We start from the raw sequence: 20,107 nt of genomic DNA, 5'->3' as shown, positions 1-20,107 counted from the left end.
GGTTTTGTGCTTATTTCTGTGTCCTGCCTGGATGCCTGAAAATGATGAGCCTAGTTAAACCACGACAAACTCTTCAAACAGGAGTTTTAAAACAGCTGGGGTCATCTGCAGAGGAGTGAGTGAGCGTTACCAGAGACCGTCTTATGGCCTCTGACAGCAGAGATGTCAGTGCAGCATTTAATGCAGCTTCAAACAGAGACTCCAACACAGCGTTGGTGTTACAGGAAGCACTGGAGTGGCTGAATCTTCCAGTTTATAGGGACGAGGATCAGGGCCACTGGAAAAAAAAAAGTGTGGACGTATTTTTTTCAAAATCAGAATTCTGAGAAAAAAGTCTGACACTTTTTTGTTTCCTCCTCTTGCTTAAGTTTGTTCACGTAAACAAGGAATGTTTTTTTACACATAACAGCTATTCACGAAGCTCCACGGGGTTATGTTCTGGGAACAACACTTTTAGAAAACACTGCATATTTTTCATTGCTGTGCGGATGATACCCAGTTTTATTTATCACCTGACAGAAACGTTCAGCCTGCAGTTCCTCTAATGTCCAGCAGGGGCTCCAGCGGCAGTGTTGGGAAGGTTACTTTTAAAATGTATTCCATTACAAAATACAGAATACATGCCCCAAAATGTATTCTGTAACGTATTCCGTTACGTTACTCAATGACAGTAACGTATTCTGAATACTTTGGATTACTTAATATATTATCATGCTTTTTACAACAACGTGAATGTACTATTGCTGTGTGATTTATTACTATTACTGAAGGTCCGCGACTCCGAACTGTAGTAAAGGGACCTCTGACTAATACGGCGGGGTCCCTGTCGGCTGGTAGCCAAAAAATAGCTCTACTTTGTTGTGTGGGTCAACTTTTCTTGCGAGAGACAGAGAGAGGCGTTGAAAGACTGCTCCAACGGAACTTATTGTTTTCGGAGGAAAACACGAACACGGTGTACAGTCGAGTCTTAATAGCTTACTTACAACTGGGCTCGTCAGGCACTCTTCTTGGCTGCAGTGGTTATTATTATATTTACATGCTTCCAGCTCCCGTTTTTGCTCGATGACAACTCGTACCTTTCCACTCCCCTTTTTCTCCCTCCTCGCGCTCACAGACCCATAACGTGTATGGCAGTCCATTCTCCCTGCAGCACGGACTACACTGCCCATGATGCTACATTCTTTAGAGTTATGCTTGTAGCATTCTGCCTGTTAGCTTAGCACAACAACAACGAAAAGGCGCTCTCTCACCCAGGAAACACACAGTCGCAGAGAGAGAGTGAGCGTCACCCTGTAACCATGGCAACCGTAACGCTGCCGCCTGGAACAACAGCACGTAGCTGTCAAACAAAACCCAAACAGTCCTGACCCGCGACAAAATGAAACAGGAAAGTACCGCAGTGTAATCCATTTATTTCAACAAAGTAACTGTATTCTGAATACCACCTGTTTAAACGGTAACTGTAAGGGAATACAGTTACTCATGTTTTGTATTTTAAATACGTAACGGCGGTACATGTATTCCGTTACTCCCCAACACTGTCCAGCGGTGAGTCGTCCCTTCAGATTCCCATGTTAAAATAAACATGTTTACAGCCTAATGTAAGAAACTGGTCCAGAGACGTTTCCCCTTCATAACAACTACAGAGAGGAAGAATGGCATCGTGGCTTCAGAGCCTGGCAGCTTAGTGACAAGCAAAGGTTTTGGATTCACATTTAAATAAATTCATTTTTCTTCCATCCATTTACTTCAGCTTATCCAATTCAGGGGGCCTGGAGCCCATCCTCGACCCCATAAGGTGAGAAGCGGGGTTCGCCGTGGGTATTCACATTCACACCTACCAGCAGCAGAGATGGGCCGCGTTACTGCAATCTGTAATCTGATTACTTTTTTCGAGTAACGAGTAAAGTAAGGGATTACTATTGCAAAAACGGTAATTAGATTACCGTTACTTTCCCGTAGGAACGCTGCGTTACTGCGTTACTAAAACTGTGATTTTTTTTGCGAGAATGTCTCACGACAGTGACGTAAGCGAGTGCGCCGTTAGTGACAACAGCTGTATGCAGATCAACAGTGGATCATATATCGATTGTGGGAGAGAGTATGAGCATGCAGCGTTTAAAGCGTGGAAGTACTGACCTTACTTTGAGTTTGATTCCATAAAAAGTGACAAAAACGTTAGCGTCCATCGTGCGTGGGAAGAAAACTTCTTTTTACAGCGAAAAACCCCCTAAACTTCCAAGCAGGCACCGAGTGCGCTACGACGTAATGGGAAACTCACAGAAAAACTCACGGATTCTTCAACTGACCGCGGCACACCTGCATCAGGGCAAACCTCCGCCTACAGCAGTCCTGCTTTACAGATGAAAATAGAGCAACAGGACCACTGAGTCTTTGACTTTATTTATGTTCTGCTGTGTTTTACTTGCATCTATTTGAAAGAGTGAGTGTAAACATAAAAAATATTTTATTTTATGTGCTGGAATGTGCAGAAAATAGGTTTAAATGTTAAACTAATTTATTCAACTCAGAGAATGTTGCATATAATTAAATTTTTGCTTGATGCATAAAGTTAAAAGATTAAAACTGATAAAACAAGTTAAAAAAAGAGACTTTTCCATTTGATTACATTTTGTATGATGGATTATGTAGAAAAAGTAGAACTGGGCTGAAAGATCTATCGCTTTATCACCTCTTCAGGTTGTAAATCGTGTTTTTAAAAAGTAACTAAGTAATTAATTACTTTAGAAAATAAGTAATCAGTAAAGTAACTGGATTACTTTTTTGGGGAAGTAATCAGTAATTAGTTACTGATTACTTCTTTCAAGTAACTTGACAAACACTGACCAGCAGTGTGGAACTGACTGTTGGAGGTAGCCGGAGAGAAGCCGTGCAGACACGTGGGAAAACATGCAAACAAAGAAAGAAATCTATGACGGACTGTCAGAGCTACATTCAGGAACAAATGTGTCCCTAGTTCTCCTACATACACTCGAAAAAATATAGAATTACTTTAAAGTTAGCGTGTCAGCACAGCCAGTAACTCTGAGGAAGAGTTTACCTGAGTCATTCACAGAGGTGGCAAAAGTACAGACTCTCTTTACTTCTAATACATAAAGATTTTTTAAAATGTTTTTATGGATGATGCACTGATTGGAAACCGCTTTTAATAATAATAAGGGATTGCATTTATATAGCGCTTTCGGGGCCCTCAAAGCAGGCGGTAGGTGAAGTGTCTTGTCCAAGGACACAACCAGCGAGACTGTCCGAGTCATGGCTCGAACCGGCAACCTTCAGGTTACAAGACGAACTGCAAACTCTTTGAGCCACGATTGCTCTCGTACCTGCAGCAATGACAATAAAGACATTCTGATTAAAAATACTCCAGTAAAAGTTGAAGTACTGAAGCAACTTTTTCACTGAAGTAAAAGTGAAAAAGTACTGCTCTGAAGTATACTCAGCATAGGAAAGTAACAAGTAGCTCCTTGAAGGACAAGTCTACAGTTACAAAGGAAACTGAACCTCGTGCTGTATGAAACAAAATTAGTACATGAAAATGCAAATATTAATCCAATGTAATTCTGTATGAACTCAGTTTGAATCTGTTATGTAGGAACCCGCACTGACAGAGAATTAAAAAATAACGAGTTTCTGTTGTCAAGATTACACAGTGTGACTTCCCTCCACACCTAAACAGACTGTGCACAGTGGACTGTGGAGTCAGTGGGTGGGGAACCCGAAGATCAGTGTAATGATTCCGTGTGGGGAAAACAATCAAACTAACGATCATTTCTACTGAGAGCTGCAGAGGATTGTGTTGGTGTGCAGGCTGTGATCAGCTGACCTGCTGTCTCTGTGGATGTACACCTTTAGTCTTTTGGGTTATTTCGGGTGAACTCCGTGGCTTTTCAGTCTCAACACGTAAAGTGTAAAGTCCGTTCTTGTGAGGTGCTTAGCACAGACCTGGAACCCTGCTCGGATTCAAACCCGGGACCTTCTTGCCTTCGTGCCGTTGAGCCATCATCGTCCATACTGATGAAGCGTGTCGGCCCTCTGGGTGTCGCTAAAACCGAACCTACATGTTGTTGATGCTCAGGCTAGGACTGCTACGTCATTACGCACAGCCGCAGGTTGACGTGCGCGTGCTCGATCGGGAGCTTTACTATGTAGTTAGGTGAGGAGCGCGCACCTCCGTGCTGCGTTTAAGCGTTAAACAGTTTAAAAGTGGGTCCACGCACCGGCGAAGCGAAGGCACCGACAGCAGCTGGGCTACGGACAGTCAGGACACCCCGGACCGGAGGACTGCACCGTCTGCGGTCGCTGCCAGCGGAGCTCCCCAGTGGACGGACTCAGCTTCCTCCTTCAGGTCAGTGCGACCCGCGGCCTCTCCTCTCCGAGAGTCCGCGGCTCGGGGCCGCTGCTGGGTGTCGGTGTGGGGGTGGAAACGATCCGATCTCCACCCGCAGCGTCTCCTCAAACTTCCTCCGTGTCCTCTGGAGTATCGACGTGCCGCTCCGTCCTCCTCTGCTCCCCGCTAGTTAGCTGCAGACGCTAGCTAGTTAGCCAGGTGTTTAATGAGAGCGAGCGGCTGCAGCTAGTAGCATGCTAACTAGCGCTGCGGCAGCGAAGTTTGTTTTCGTGTAGCTCGGTTGTTTGTTTGTAAACAGCGCACTTGTGCAGGACACTTTGTTTACCGAGTGTGGCTGCGGGTGTGGCGGAGCTCCAAGCCGCTCCCAGCTGGGTTACCGATTAATGTTCGCCGTTAGCAGGGCGGAGGCCCAGGAGGGTGGGAAGTTTACAGGCTGTTAGCTGCTAGCTGTTAGCCTCGGAGTGCAGACTCAGCAGCTGGCGGTCGGTTTGGCCCGAGTCTGCCCCGGTCTGATCTGAGACTGAGCTCCCACAGGGTCTAATGTCCTCATGATGATTATAAAATCACTTTAGAAACACACATTCCTCTAAACTCTGTCACACCCTGAGATGAGTCAGAGCCCACAAACACTCTATGTGTGTGTGTGTGGACGTTATCAGCTGGTGTCTCTGTCTTCAGCCCGTGGAGATCACAGCATGTGAGTGAACACAGTTTTTGTGATACTCGCTCCTCTTCAGGATCCTCGGGGTCTTCACAGGACTTTGAGCCTCTGCTGGAGAAGCCATCAGGACCTTGTTCCTCAGCAGCTCCCTCCTCTGCTTGTGTTAAACCTGACCACTCATATAACCTGTTAATGTGGTGCTTTCTTGGCTGTAAATGGACTTTAGTCTCAGGGGTTTCCTGGTTAAGTAAATAGAAGAATCAGTGGCCTGAAACACAGACCTCTGTCATTTGTACAGAATGTTTTAGGCTCCTGATCAGTGACTCAGCACTAAAGATGCTAATGATTAATCACTGATCTAAAGAAGCTTTTAATTTGAAGGCTCAGGACACTGCAGAGTTACAGATCTGCAGTGTGACACAATTTATTTGGATTCTAATCAACTTTTTGTGGAGATGTCATACAGATTATTATCATGAATGTTACAAATGTAAATGAGGTCACGTGCTTGAGTGCTCCTGCTCACCCTGAAGGGAACAGGCGTCGGACAGGCTGGGACACAGTTAGAATGCCACTCGGTGGACGGCAGCATGTCTTAGAGATGAAACCATAGGCAGATGTTGGTGTTTGTTTATCTTTACTTTCGCCCGTGTCAGATCAGACCTGACGGCCTCAGGCTGCTGGATCAGTGTTCCATCAGGGGAAGGTGGAATATAAAAACTTCAGTATCATCGTAAAATCCCCAAACAATCAATAATCTCCTGTTAACACAGTAAATAATGAGGCCTGCAGTGCTCCAGCATAAGCTCGCTGTCTGTTCTTTAATCAGAGTCAGCATCTGGCTCATTAGCATTAACAAAGCTTTGAAATGATCCCTGTTTAGACTGACTCGGCTTGTGTATTGATCCTGATCAGGATGTCTCTGACTGGTTCACGTCAAACAAAAGAGAAGGAAGCTGCAGATCCAGCAGCAGGAGGTGGTTTCAGGAGAGGGAGGAGGGAAATGCCTCCACTCCATCCCCCGCTCGGGCTCCTCGGTGTGTGTGGTTAATCAATCAGCTGATCGGTAATCATTTCTTATCATAATCTTTGACGCTTGAAGGAACAGAGTCAAGAAAGAAAAAGAACAAAGTGTACTTTATTAATCCCCGTGGGGAAATTCCTCTCTGCATTTAGCCCATTCACTCAGTGAAGCAGTGGGCAGCCATTGGGCGCCCGGGGAGCAGTGTGTAGAGATGGTACCTCGCTCAGGGATGCCTCAGGGTAGCTCTTCAGGGGAATCAAACCCCCCACCTTCCGATCATGGGCCCCCCACTCTACCTACTGAGCTATCCCTGCCGTCCTTTTTTTACGTGTTGAGCAGAAAGGGGTGAAAACGTGAGGCTACAGGACACCTGCAGTCCTGTCACACCTGTGCAGGTGAGCAGGTCCATGTCATTCAGGTTTCTCCTGAACTCTTCCTGTTGTGGGAGCAGGAAGCACCTGCAGATCGTCTCAGCTGGGAGACGTGGCGGGAATTAATCAGCTATGAAGCTGTGAGGAGAAACGGCTGGTCACTAAACTGTCAGCTTTTATTTTGAAATATTTACAGTTTCCTGCTTCAACAGCACAAACGCACACCAGTGCGCACTCTTGTGTTTGTGCGCCTGTGTGTGTACTGAACACACTGTGACCGGCTCCTTATATAGACAGAGAGGACAGAGCTGGCAGCTGATTGGCTGTCAGGTATCATGAGCTGGTGTCTCACTATAGACGCAAGCTGCAGGTTTGTCTGATGAACGGTGAGCTTTTCCTGCAGGCTGTGAGCTCGCTGCTGCTCCGCGTGTCGTAAACTGACTTCTGGCCCTGCTGGTTCACTCCCAGTCCTCCCAGTCTGAGTCTGCATGTCTGATCCAGCTGTTGTAGAACATGTTTTCATTTCATTTTGAAGATATTGATGATTATGAAGCTGCTTACGGTGTGAGGATTATACACCTGGGCCGTGACCTCAGGTGTGTGTGTGTGTGTGTGTGTGTGTGTGTGAGTCACTGATGTGTTGGTGTGTGCTTGTTTTTTCCTGCAGGGTGTGTGTGTGTGTGCGGTCACATCCTGACTCCTTTGGAGACCTTGGCGCAGGAGAAACAGCGCCTGGTTTAGCTTCCTGTGTGGGAGGAGTCAAGGCGAACGTCTGAGAAATGTGAAGCTGAAGGATCAGCGGAGCTGTCACTCAAACCAGTACCACGCCCCCCAGCACCACCACCGGCCAATCAGCACACAGAGTGGAGGTAAACACAGTTAGCATTGTGTAAAAGTGACGCAGAGAAACACATGAATACAACTCCCAAGATGCTGTGCGACAGATCAGAGCTCCGGGTTCTGATTCTGGATCAGTTTGTTCACATCACCACCTCGGCAGCCATCTTGAAACACCACTGGGCGGCTGTTTTGAATCTAAAGAGCTGACCAGGACATGAATACCTCAGAAACGCTGCTGATGACACAGCTGTGCCTCATCCCTCGCTGCATGCGTGTGACCTCTGACCTCCGTGTGCTCCCAGTGTGTTTTATACCTGGCTCTGATTGGCCGCCCTGCTGCGGTTTGTGTAATCCTAATTGTTCTCAGGCGCAGTGCCGACGGCCTGGAAACCAAACTCCTCTCGCTCAGAAACCTTAGCTCGTCTCGCTGTGGATCCGCATCTGATTGGATGAGAGCCGACTTCACTGCTACTGTGTTCAAACGGGCTTTTTGTTTCTGAGCACGGTTGTGTAACTGTGATGTGTTCGTACAAACACACCTTTTTCACGGGTTACATCATCACTGAGGTCATCCTGCAAACCCAGAGCTCTGAGTGCGTCCTGCCTCTGTAAGCTTCACAAGGTTGTATAAGCTCTGTGCACGCGGGACACTTCACACGGAGCTGTCTGCACGGCCCGGCTGGTATTTGCAGGGTTTATCCAAGCCAACTTTATTCATAATGGGCTTTAAAACAGCTTTTATCTGCTGGGAAAGCTGTTCTTACGGCGATGCTGCTGCTGCTGCAGTATTAAAATCCTGCTTTAAATTCATGAATGCGGGCGTTGTCTCGTCACCTGTGCGGGTTCAGTTCAGAGATGAGTCCAGCTGAGGGGTTCAGACATGTCCTACTGGGAGGACGCGTTGGACACATAATGTCTCTCAGCTGGTCTGGGAACACCTCGGTGTTCCCTCAGCTGAGCCCGAGGAAGACTATGTTCTCCCAGAAAGAACCTGACACGGCCGTCGGGGAGCAGGAAGGTCCTCCTTCACTCACAGCTGTAAACCTGATGGCGCTCCTTTAATCTGTCTAGTCTCACCAAGGTTATTATCGTTAACGAAAACTAGAAGTGAAAAAACATTTTCGTTAACGGAAATAAAAACAAAAAAAGGAAAACTAACTAAAATGAACTGAATTTATAGCAAAAATGTGTTTAGTTTTCATTGATGTGTGCGTGTCCTACAATAGTCAAGGGTGAAAATGAAGTTTAGTTTCCAGTGTTTCTGTGTTGCTGCTCTGTCCACGTGCAGAATCGTGTCAGGAAAAGTCAGGAGAAAGCGCCAGAGTCCAATTTGGGATTACTTTGAGTATGACTGTGTTTTGGATAAAGCAAGTGTCTTGTAGTGGAAAGAGACAAATTATGAGGGACATTTCTAAAGGGAAAAATCCCACAAACCTTAAAGTGCACTTGAAAAGCTCACACAAGAAGACTAACCTAGCTTACCTTGAGAAGGTAAGGGAGCACACTCAACCCTCATCCCCAGAAAACAGAAGCTAACCCCAGGCAAGGCAGCGTGATGCATCCCGAGACAACAGGACGGGGATATCTACATAACTGTGTGAGTCAATTGCCTTCAAAAAGTTTATCAATTCACTTGAACCAAAATTACGAACACGCGGTGGTGCAAGAGTTAATAGTCTCATTGGGGCCAAGATATACATTTTATAGTTGCCTGGTATCAATGGTTGTTCATCTGCCTTTATGTATTTATTTATTTATTTATTTATTTATTTATTTATTTATTTAAAGAACCCATAGGTGGGAATGTGAGTTGTCTGTCTCTGCGTGTTAGCCCTGCGACAGACAGGCGACCTGTGCAGGGTATGGTAGCTGGAATAGCAACATACCCAAGGATAAGCAGAAGAGAATGACTGATATGATGAAACTGCGATTTTGTTACACTTAATTATTGCAAACAACTAAAACTATAACTGAAACTAATCAAAACTAAACTGAAACTAAGGATTTTCAAAAAAATAAAAACTAAACTAAACTAGCAAACAATTGGTAAAAACTAATTAAAACTGATATAAAATTGAAAATCTGAAGTCAAAACTAAATCAAAATAAAAACTAATTAAAATTGCAAAACTATTAAAACCCTGTGTCTCACCCTGAACGGCTGAGACGCAGGCGTGACAGGGAACTCTGCCGGTCATGTGACTGTTGGCCAGGTGACATGGCTTCACTGAAAACAAGTAATGATCAGCGCTGGGTGAGATTGACTTTATTTATCCCGAATGTTCAATAAACACAAAAAATGAAATGAACAGAATAAAATCACTTAAAAAAAAAAAAATCCTCATTAAATTAACTTTAAAATTTAATTAATTAATTTTTAATTTCTTTTTGATATTTGGGCTCATTGGGACCCGATAAATGTAAAAACAAAGAATTACAAGGTTTGTCCTGAACACGTCACACACATGCGAGTCCATGCGACTGATAGCCGAGAGCATGAAGCTGTCGTGGTTTCCTCCACATCTGTGCGGGCGTGTCTGCGGGCTCGGGCCCAGCCGAGCGCTGAGGTAATGCTGCTTCACCGAGCCTTCGTCATGATGGCATCCACCACCCAAAACGTTAAAAACATGCGTTTCTGCACATGCTCGGTACATGTGGTCAAGAAACATGAGGAGGGCAAGTGAAGAACGAAGAACAAACAAATCCAAATTATCCGGTTTAAACCTGCAGTTCCTGTGACGCCCACAGTGAGGCAGTGTGCACATCAAAGGGAGCTGAACATGTGTGTTTTTGGTCTCTGCAACTGACTCCCCCCCCCCCCCCCCCCCCCCCCCCCCCTTCATATCAGCTGTCCCCCACCACCAAACATAAGCAACAAGCTTTTCTTATTCGCTTGAAGGAGGAGAGTTACAGCAGCCCCCGGTGGACGCGAGAGGAGCTGCAGTCTGTCAGGGCGCTGACCATAAACACACATGAGTTTGTTCATTACTGAGGCAAAAAGGTGCCGCCTTCACCTGAGTAACAGGAAGTCCATGGGCCTCCTCCACATCCCAGTTTTACGAGCAGAGGTAAAGTGTTCCAGTAAAACCAGTGTGGCCCTCCCTCGGACTAATAAGGCGTTCTTCATGAGGAGGAGAGGAAGCCTGACCTCAGATCAGCTCTGACGTGATCTCGTGTTGAAATGTTTACACCACGATCGGGTGATGAAATATCTCAGAATCACCTCGGAGAGAGTCTGACCTGCTCTGATCTGAGACGCACCCACAGGAAACACCTCTATCTGACTTTTATTTTGAAAATCTGAATGCCAAACATGTCGATAATTTCCTGGGGTCTTTTATTTTGATAAGTCAATATCTCGGTTGGGTTTTAATCATGTGACCTCTCTGTCTCCCCACAGGACCTTCATGCACCTGAAGTCTTACCCGAAGCTCGTGCGTTCAGAGCTGCGTCTCGATGCGTCCGGCGTTCAGACGGGGACGCAGCGGAGCAGTCTGTTTGTGAGCCAGCAGGGGGGGCTGCTCAGGACGTACACTGGTAACCATGGCAGCAGCAGCCGCTTCCCATTCAGTGTAATCTCCGCCAACACGCTGCGATGCCCAGCAAACGCCATCACAAGCAGCATGACGTCGCTCTGCCTCAAGACGCAGTCCGGCACCACCCTGCAGCACTTCCCACTGCTGCCGCCAGGCTGCGAGAACAACACGCCCAAACTGTTCCAGACTGCCGCTGAGGATGCCGACACGCCGCTGGATGTCTGGACCGTCATCAAACCCGGACACGTCCGCGAGAAGATCGCCATCTTTGTTTCAGAGAGGGGACGAGAAGATAGTGCCGGAGGTGGCGAGTGTGCTGCGAACAGCAGGGACAGGGCGCCGGCACCATGCACCAACTACAGCGTTGGGACGGGGCTGTCACGAGCCGTGAAGGCAAAGGGCAGCTGGGATGAAAACTGTACCGCCAAACGGCGCCGCCGGTCCGGAAACACCCAAAACCTTCAGCAAGACCAGAGTGCTTGTGACCTCAGACCTGCTCCGCAGCGCCCGAACTCCGGTCAGCAGTGTGGTGGCGAACTGGGGACAGCAGAGGAGGCGGACCTGAAAGTGTCAGTGGTGGACATGGTGGCGTTTCTGGAGCAGAGAGTAAGTGAGCAGCAGCTGGACTCCAAACCTGTGCTCGCTCTCCAGAGGAGCTGCACCACTATCATGCTCTCCAGAGCCCCGCCCACCAAGCTCAGGGATGGCTCGGAGCACAGGGGGGAGGAGCCAGAAAGCATCAGAGTGTCAGATATGGTGGCGAGACTAGAGTCTAAATGTCTTAGGCGGCGGGCAGAGGGCAACCTGTCACGTAGCAACAGCCTGCGGAGGACAGCGGGGCGTGTGCTGCTCGCCGCTGCCACAGGTCACAGCTCCACCCCCAGCCAGCCTGCGTCACCATCATCACCTGCAGCTCAGTGTCTGAGCAGGGAACCAGTCGGCTGTCTTCCGGCCTCAGCTTTGACCACGCCCCTTTCAGGTGAGCTGGTCAAGTCGGAGGAGGCTGCAGGTGTGGAGAGGGAGCGCACTGTAACAGAGACTCACCTTAAGGCCCCGCCCTCTGAGGAGGAGGAGCCTGTGCCTGGCTTATTGTTTTTGTCTCCAACACCTGAGAAATGCGAAGACTCCACCCCCTCCCCCACACACTCGGCACACCACCCCCCATGCCACAGAGCCACCTATGTGCTTCAACCTTTTAAGCCCTCCCCCTGCAGTACTGACAGCCAATCAGAGAAGACTAGGAGGAGAGGAACTGAGGATGCTGGCGTAGTTAGCAACCCTGCCTCGGCGCCTCTGGTGTGGCGTGCGTCGGCGTCGCAGGACTTCCTTGAGAAGCGTCAGCGGCTGCAGCAGCTGCTGGAGCCGCAGCCGTACCTGACAGCGCTGCCGCACCACCTGCTCGTCAAGATCTTCCTACTGCTGCCGACGCAGAGCCTTGCCGCGCTCAAGTGCGCCTGCAGTTACTTCAAGTTCATCATCGAGAACTACGGCGTGCGGCCCGCTGACTCGCTGTGGGTGTCAGACCCCCGTTACCGTGACGATACCTGCAAGCAGTGCAAGAAGCGTTACGGGCGCGGCGATGTGTCGCTGTGCCGCTGGCACCACAAGCCGTACTGCCAGGCGTTGCCGTATGGCCCAGGGTACTGGATGTGCTGCCATGGCGCCCGCAGGGACACGCCTGGCTGCAATGTGGGTCTCCATGACAACCGCTGGGTCCCGGCGTTCCACAGCATTAATGTGCCCATCTACCGCAGGAGTAACCATGACGACTGATTGTGAGTGTGTGCCGGGCAGAGGCTGTTTGTGCTCTTTGTGTGTGATGTCAGCAGCGTCCAATCAGAACGCTTTCACGCAGGATACCACGCCCACAAATCAAAAAGCCATGGAACTTTAAGCTGGATGATGTTTAGGTTAAAGATCGGTGCTCCGGCAGACGTAGTGACTGATTCTGATTATTGATTGCTGATCGATTAGATGTTTGAGCATCTCCCTGCGTCTGACGGAGCGCTGGCCTTGCGGCGCCGCCTGCTGCTCACCCCTCCCCCCCACAGCCTGATCTGCAGATCGATATCACTCACTGATCAGTGATCAGGTTTGGAGGAGGAGTCTCAGCCAGGACTCTTCCTCACTGGCTGGTTCCTGATCATCGTATTGATGAGGCTGAGTTATCGATAATATTTATTCAAATTCAGCCTTTATTCATTTATTTTTACAAACAGGAGCCGTACCTCCAAAATAATGCAAAATAATAACAAAAACAATTTGCATCTCAGAGGGATTGATTGGTCAAAAGGCCTGAAATCCTGAACTTTATTGATCACGATCGCCAACAGAAAAAAAACGTCCTAACCGTGGGTTTCCTTCAACTTTTAATTTGAAAACAGAAGCTAAGTAGACTGCTTCATGTTTTTGCAGAGATGTATGACCCGATAATTAGATTTTTTTTTTTTTTTTTTTTTTTTTTTTTTTTTTTTTTTACACAGGAAGGGGTGGGTCTAACTGGTTAGCAACAGCTGAACTTTCAAAATAAGGGCACACAGAGTTATCTGATAGCAGCATCAAAGCGATGAAAAGTAAAAATATGACTCAGCAGCTGTCCGTCTGAGCAGCGTCTGGTGGGAGCAGAGCAGGTGGTCATCACGCGTCTCGCCCCCTTGTCCCGTTTCCTGTTGTCAGAAACTTATAAATATATATTTCTTAAAACAGATGAAACTTTATTAGTCGGACGTCTGTAACCATGACGGAAATCCACCCGACACCTCCACGTCTGCACCAATCAGGATGGCTAAACTTTTCTTCCACCTCCCTCCCTCAGGGGCGGAGCCTAAAACAGCTGCATGGTCAATGTTCCCTCTGAGGTCATGCGCCAGTTTTTAAAGAAACTTTGTTTTATCACAGTAGAAGAAGTTTATTGATCATCATTATGTCTGATTGATTGGCCCAGCTGATCAATCAGCTGTTCAGGAATAATTGTGGGCGGGTCCTTGTTTTGACTTGTTTAAAATAAAATTTGGCTTCCTGAACTTTCTGCAGGTTTATCTGACCCTCTTACTGATCGATCAGCTGATTGGCTTATTGATTAAGCTTCATCTTTTTGATTCTGAGATGCAGAGGTTCCTGATGATCACCTGACTGATGGAGGCTGAGAGATGGGTGAGTGGGTGGAGCTTCAGGGGTCGACGACCTCTCTGTGCACCTTGTTTGTTTACATTTGAGTGTTTGTTTCCTGTGCGATCAGCTGATTGATAATCATTGATGAATCGAGGCCTTGAGCGTGGAGTCGGTGATTGAGAGTTTTAGAGTGTGTCGTTTGTCTGCTCCGTTTTTCTGTGCTTTAATAAAGAGCTTTTTTCATTGTTTCCTGTCTGTGTCGGTCCTTCCTTCGTTAACTTCTCGACCTCCGCAGGCAGCGGCCGTTCAGGGAACGAAACTGTCAGTAATTCAAATGTTAAATTCACAAAGAGAAAGTTTGACTTTTATTTTTATTGATCCGCAGCTCGTTCAAAGGCACTAACAGGAAGTGGAATCAATCCACGCCAGGTGAACGTTATTGATGAAGTTTTCAGTGACAGAACAATAAATTTTATTCTCAAAGTGAATAAAGAATCGTGGGAAACCATGGCTGGGCTGCTGATGACGACTCAAACGATGAAGGAGAGGAGTTTTAGTCAAATGTATTTTCTGACCAACTTTGACCTGCAAACACCACAGAAACAAAACTTCATTGGCCATGTGGCACTGTCGCTGTGATGTCACGTGGACCTTGTGACCTCACACAGAGCCTCCAGCAGTTGAAAGTAGTTGTACTTGATGTCGTAGTCCATGTCGTACCAGAAGTTCACTGCAGACAAAACGGGAGCGGATGTGTTTAGTGTGAAGGCCTCACTGAGATTATCTGATCGATTATCTGCTCGTGTCTGTCCATTATTGATCAAAGTAAAGTTAAACACAGCGTGGTACGTTCAGGTACCTGCGATGCAGCCGTGTGACTGCTGTACGTGGTGGAACCACAGCGACGGCAAGTACAGCATCTCTCCGGCCTTCACGCTGCAGTGGAGCGGCCGCGCCCGGCGGTACTGCGGGAACCGCTCCAGGTCCGGGTTCAGTGGGTCCAGAGGGATCCATGGGACCTGGGAGGGGGAGTCATGGAGGTGTGTGGTTTGAAATGAGGTGCTGAGACTTAGGCTGCGTCCACACTAGCCCGGATAGATTTGAAAACGTGATTTTCGTCTGAAAACGTTCCGCGCCCACACTTTCAGTTGTTTTCACAGGGTTGTGAAAACACTTACGTTCCAGTCCTGCACAAAACTGAGTGAGAATTAAAGGAACTGAAGAAAAGCTATGCAGCATGTACAAAGTGATTTTAGAAAGTCTGCGTTGTGTCCAACTACAACGGGACAGCTCTGTCGTGTTTTCAAAATGCTGCGTCTCAGTGAGGCCAAGACTGAGAGAAAACGTTGCGTTTTCAAACGAAGACGCATTAGTGTGGACGTAGCCTTACAAGAAAACCTGAACGCACCATCTCTGAGTCGCTCTGATCGATGACCTCGAACTCGCCGTCATCTCTCTGATGGTAAACGGCTGGTTGGAACAAACCTGCGGAGATAGTTACCATGGTTACCACAGGTGGATGGTTATTGCTGTAGAGAAGACTTGGTGGTTGCCATGGTTACCATAGGGGATGAAAGGGCGGTCTGTGGGCGGCATCAAAACAAAGTGTTTCTCTCCAGAGACGACGCAGTAAAGATTCTCGTAGTGATCTTTGTGCACTGAAACACAGAAACACGCATCAGCATCACCACGCCGCAACTCGCGTGTGAGTGAGTGAGAGAGTGAGATCAAGGCGTGGGTCTCACTGGAGGTGATGGCGTTCGCCTCTCCGAGCCAAAAGTTCACAGCGTCCGGCAGCTTTCCTGAAAGGAGAAAACAGTAGGATAACAGTCAGATCAGCTGGTGGTCAAACTGGGGTGGGTCCCCCTCTGGGTCACACAGTTACTGCGGCAGGGACGACAGGAGGAGAAACATGGAGGGCAGTCTGTTATTCAAAAGCGGGGAGGGGGGTCCTTCCCTACCATGATGATTTATTTTCCTCTTTAATCAAAACAGAAGCTGCTGGATCTGCTCCGCTGAGCTTTTTGATTTAATAATTGATTTTAATTTCATTCAATAATTATTGTTATATCATAATAATTCAATTTCTTAGTGAAGGTTACAAATGATCGTCTTATGGCCTCTGACAGTGGACTCATCTCTGTGCTTGTCCTGCTAGACCTCAGTGCAGCGTTCGATACTGTCGACCATAATATCCCATTAGAGCGATTAGAACATGCTGTAGGTATTACAGGTACTGTGCTGCAGTGGTTTGTATCATATCTATCTAATAGACTCCAGTTTGTCCATGTAAATGGAGAGTCCTCTTCACACACTGAGGTTAATTATGGAGTTCGGCTGGACCTGTTTTCTCCGCAAAGGTGGAGATGGAGAGACCAGTTGACAGGAAACGCACTGAAACTGCTTCCTGTGAAGATCACCGTCATCACGCACACATCATTTTCACAGACTGGATTGTGATGCTCTCGACTTCCTGCGATGTTTGTGGATTCTGCAAATCTGTGAGAGACACTCTGATTGGTCAACATCGCAGACAGACTAACAGCTCACCAAGTGCCGTGCTCATCCAGGCAATGTGCGGCTGTACGTCAGCAGTGAGCTCGGGCAGCTCCTGCAGCAGGTTGGAGCACTGCTTCTGGACATAGAAGACTCCGCCCCCTTTGTCCACCTGCACATTCAATCAAGACAACTTTATTAGTAAGGTGGCATTCATGCAGGGCCATTCGGACAGCAGCGTGCAGTCTCACCTTCCCCTCGATGATGTCAAGAACAGAGGAGAAGCTCATCTGTCTCTCTTCAGGCATCACAAATCGATCTCCATTTACCGCGTCGGCGTAGCCATTTGGAGTCACTGCCACGCTTATGACCTTTGACCCCACCTTCTCCCTGCAGAGAAAAAAAACAATCATGTGACATCTACACCTGACGAGGACAGCTGAGCGCCTTCGAGCCTGAAAATGATGATGCACGAGCTCCACAGAATATCTCTCTCTTATCTGGATGAACTAATCCTGACTTCATTTATTAGGAGCTGACCTGTTACCATAGTGACAAGGGTGGGTGGGGCTTGCTTACCTCAGATAGTCAGGGCTCCACTTGGCCAGGGCTGGCCAGTGGCTGAAGGCGTTGCGGATGATGCAGGGCTTGTTTGGAGCGATCCAGTCACGGTGGAACTGCAGCGGCTCAGGTGGCCCGTCCAGGTAGGGCACCGATTGGTTCAGGTACAGATCTGAAAAGTAATCAGTGATCAGCAATGCTGATTGATAAGCAAACACCTGAGATACATGGGTGGGTTGGGCACTGATGTCAGCATTGGTCATTGATATTATAATCACGTGAGCTTATTTCCTGTTTGCTCGGTAAAACTACATGATCACACCTCTAATGACAGTCTGGAGAACTCTAAAGCCCCGCCCACACTCGCGTGGTTGGTCATGATATTCCAGGTTCACAAGCTGACACAGACCAGTAAGGACAGCAAGGGTCACCACAGCGACATTTAAGCTGAAACCATGGAAACGAATGAAAAACACATCTTACCCACTCACTCAGCAAAGTCTGCCCTGCAAAAGGAGGCCCCACCTCAGACCCTGCCCTCCATTTTTAATCATCCAGACTTCTTTCGCTGACCTCTGCACAGCCTCTCAGCAGTGGAAGGATCTGCATGTTGTCAGGTGTGTTTAAGAGACCAACGGCATCACGTGACAGGAAGCAGACGGCCAGGTTAGTTATTAATCTGCTGATGGGTGGGTCTGGATATACAGTCTGTAGTTTTATGACCCCTCCCCTCACAGCAGGGCAGGTGTGTCACATGTGTAATTCAACCAAACAGGTAAACATCAAACATTCAGCCCGATAACGAGCATGCGCTGTGAGCCGCTCTGAGTCGGATCTACTTTCTGTGGCAAAAGAAATAGTCCCAGAGCCGAAGCTGTCACCTATCTGTGATCAATGCTCGGATCGGTGCTGTGAGCCTCACCGTGAGCCTCCTGTGAACACTCGGCCAGTCGATTCCTCACTGCTTCCATCCTGCAGCTGACTGATTAAACCATCAGTTGATCGATGATCAACTCCTCCCCTCAGCAGCGACAATAACTGTATCGATACGTTTATCATCAATACTGCCGATCGCTTCTTTCCAAGCAGCGTGCTGCCATGCTGATTTGTTTACTTCCGGTGAGCATGCGCAGAGATTGAGGGTTCCTGCGCTGTTTGATGTGAGAGCAGGATTCCCCCTGCTGGCGGGAGGAGGGACTGCAGCAGCACATAAGCAGTTATTGATCCAGAGCGCCGATAAATCCGCTGATCATGATCCAGATAATAATCAGGCATAAAATATTCAGTCCCAGCTGCTGCTCCGTGGCTCAGGCTGAGGCTCGCTGCCTGAGACACTTTATTGTCAGGTGGGAGCAGTAGCGGTTTCTCTTATGGGCCACATGGGCATTTGCCCAGGGCGGCATCACGGGCATCGGCCAAAAAAAGTTGCTCGTACTGATGCTGCCCCGACGTCATGCCAGCGAATTTTGGGAATGGCACCCATCGGTGTTCTTACGGCCTTTTGCTGGGAGTAAGGGCGCCCTCCGGTTGCGAGGAGCGCCCGCTGCAGGGAGGAGAGGGCGAGGCGGCGGGGGGTTCTCTGGGTGGCTGGAGCAGCGCCTAATAACCAACTCGCAAAATAAGTATGTACAATTTTATTTATATAGCACCTTTCAAGATAAAAATCACAAAGTGCTTCACAGAAGCTAAAACATAAAAATCAACCAAAAGCAAGTTTAAAAAGATGAGTTTTTAGCTGTTTTTTAAAAGCGACCACTGAGTCCACAGATCTCAGGCTCAAAGGGAGACAGTTCCACAGTCTGGGGGCCACAGTCACAAAAGTCGCCTTTTGTTTTCAGCCTTGTGTGTTTTCAGCCAGCAAGCCCTAGTCACATGACCTCAGGGACCTGCTGGGAATGTATGGATGTAAAAGTTCACTTATATATGTTGGTGCTTGTCCATGCAGAGCCCTGAAAGTCAAGGTCAAAACCTTAAAGTGGATTCTGAATTTAACGGGGAGCCAGTGCAGCTGGATCAGCAGGGGTGTGACATGGGAGGACTTGGAGGACTTGGTCAGAAGCTTTGCAGCAGCGTTCTGAACGACTTGCAGACGCTCCAAAGAGGCTTTACATAAACAAGTAAACAAAGAATTAGAATAATCCGGACGAGATGAAACAAATGCATGAATGACAACTTCCAATTCGGAGCACGATACAATATGACTCAGCTTAGCAATGTTTCTCAAGTGATAAATACAGGAGCGAACCAGAGATTTTACATGAGCGTCCAAAGTCAGAGCTGAGTCAATGGTAACACCAAGGCTCCTGATAGAAGGTTTAGCAACCAACACCATCATTAAGTTTGCAGATGACACCACGGTGATTGGCCTCATCAGTGACAACGATGAGGCCGCCTACAGGGAGGAGGTGGATCGTCTGGCTGAGTGGTGCGACACAAACAACCTGCTGCTTAACACCGAGAAGACCAAGGAGCTCATCGTGGACTACAGGAGGAATGCTGACCCACATCCACCCATCCACATTAAGGGGACCGCTGTGGAGCGTGTGAGCAGCTTCAAGTTCCTGGGAGTCCACATCTCCGAGGATCTCATCTGGACGACCAACTGCTCCAAGCTGGTCAAGAAGGCTCACCAGCGCCTCTTCTTCTTGAGGACTTTGAGGAAGAACCACCTGTCCTCAGACATCCTGGTGAACTTCTATCGCTGCACCATCGAGAGCATCCTGACCAACTGTATAACAGTCTGGTACGGGAACTGCTCTGCCTCGGACCGGAAGGCGTTGCAGAGGGTCGTGAAAACTGCCCAGCGCATCGCCGGAGCACCACTTCCTGCCATAAAAGACATCTACAGGAAGCGGTGTCTGAAAAGGGCTGGGAAAATCATCAAAGACCCCAGTCACCCATCACATGGACTCTTCACCCTCCTGCCCTCTGGGAGGCGCTACAGGAGCCTCCGGACTAAGACCACCAGGTACCGGAACAGCTTCTTCCCCACAGCTGTCAGACTCCTGAACTCTGCCTCCTGACATCTGACCCACGTTAACACATGGACTGAACACACACACACCCACAATGGACAACTGTACCCTCAAACACACAATAATAACATGGACTGAACCACCACTCACAACCACTAGCACTT

General features: G+C 48.1%; 2 protein-coding genes across 3 annotated transcripts; one reads left to right on the top strand and one right to left on the bottom strand.

The window, feature by feature from the left end:
- The first annotated feature begins 4,134 nt into the window (after positions 1-4,134).
- Positions 4,135-14,157, top strand: fbxo34 (F-box protein 34). 2 transcript variants are annotated; one of them, XM_086274308.1, is made up of 3 exons: positions 4,135-4,366; positions 7,093-7,294; positions 10,665-14,157. In XM_086274308.1, exon 3 carries the CDS (start codon positions 10,672-10,674, stop codon positions 12,571-12,573), a length of 1,902 nt encoding a protein of 633 aa, XP_086130434.1. In that variant the 5' UTR covers positions 4,135-4,366; positions 7,093-7,294; positions 10,665-10,671; the 3' UTR covers positions 12,574-14,157. The 2 variants fall into 2 exon arrangements, with proteins under 2 accessions (XP_086130434.1, XP_086130435.1); XM_086274309.1 differs by lacking the exon at positions 7,093-7,294.
- Positions 13,075-18,108, bottom strand: jmjd7 (jumonji domain containing 7). Its single transcript, XM_086274310.1, has 9 exons — positions 17,891-18,108; positions 16,987-17,140; positions 16,659-16,797; positions 16,462-16,579; positions 15,657-15,713; positions 15,474-15,569; positions 15,320-15,396; positions 14,771-14,930; positions 13,075-14,641 (listed from the first exon to the last, which is right to left on the bottom strand). Exons 1-9 carry the CDS (start codon positions 17,937-17,939, stop codon positions 14,553-14,555), a joined length of 939 nt encoding a protein of 312 aa, XP_086130436.1. The 5' UTR covers positions 17,940-18,108; the 3' UTR covers positions 13,075-14,552.
- Positions 18,109-20,107: the final 1,999 nt, after the last annotated feature.

The sequence above is a fragment of the Aulonocara sp. 'chitande type north' Nkhata Bay genome, linkage group LG19 (assembly GCF_057382095.1).
Source record: "Aulonocara sp. 'chitande type north' Nkhata Bay isolate Kocher_YH1m ecotype deep benthic linkage group LG19, A_spYH_male_GT1.1, whole genome shotgun sequence".
In the NCBI taxonomy this organism is placed as follows: Eukaryota; Metazoa; Chordata; class Actinopteri; order Cichliformes; family Cichlidae; genus Aulonocara; species Aulonocara sp. 'chitande type north' Nkhata Bay.
This window is presented reverse-complemented; position numbering and strand designations above follow the sequence as displayed.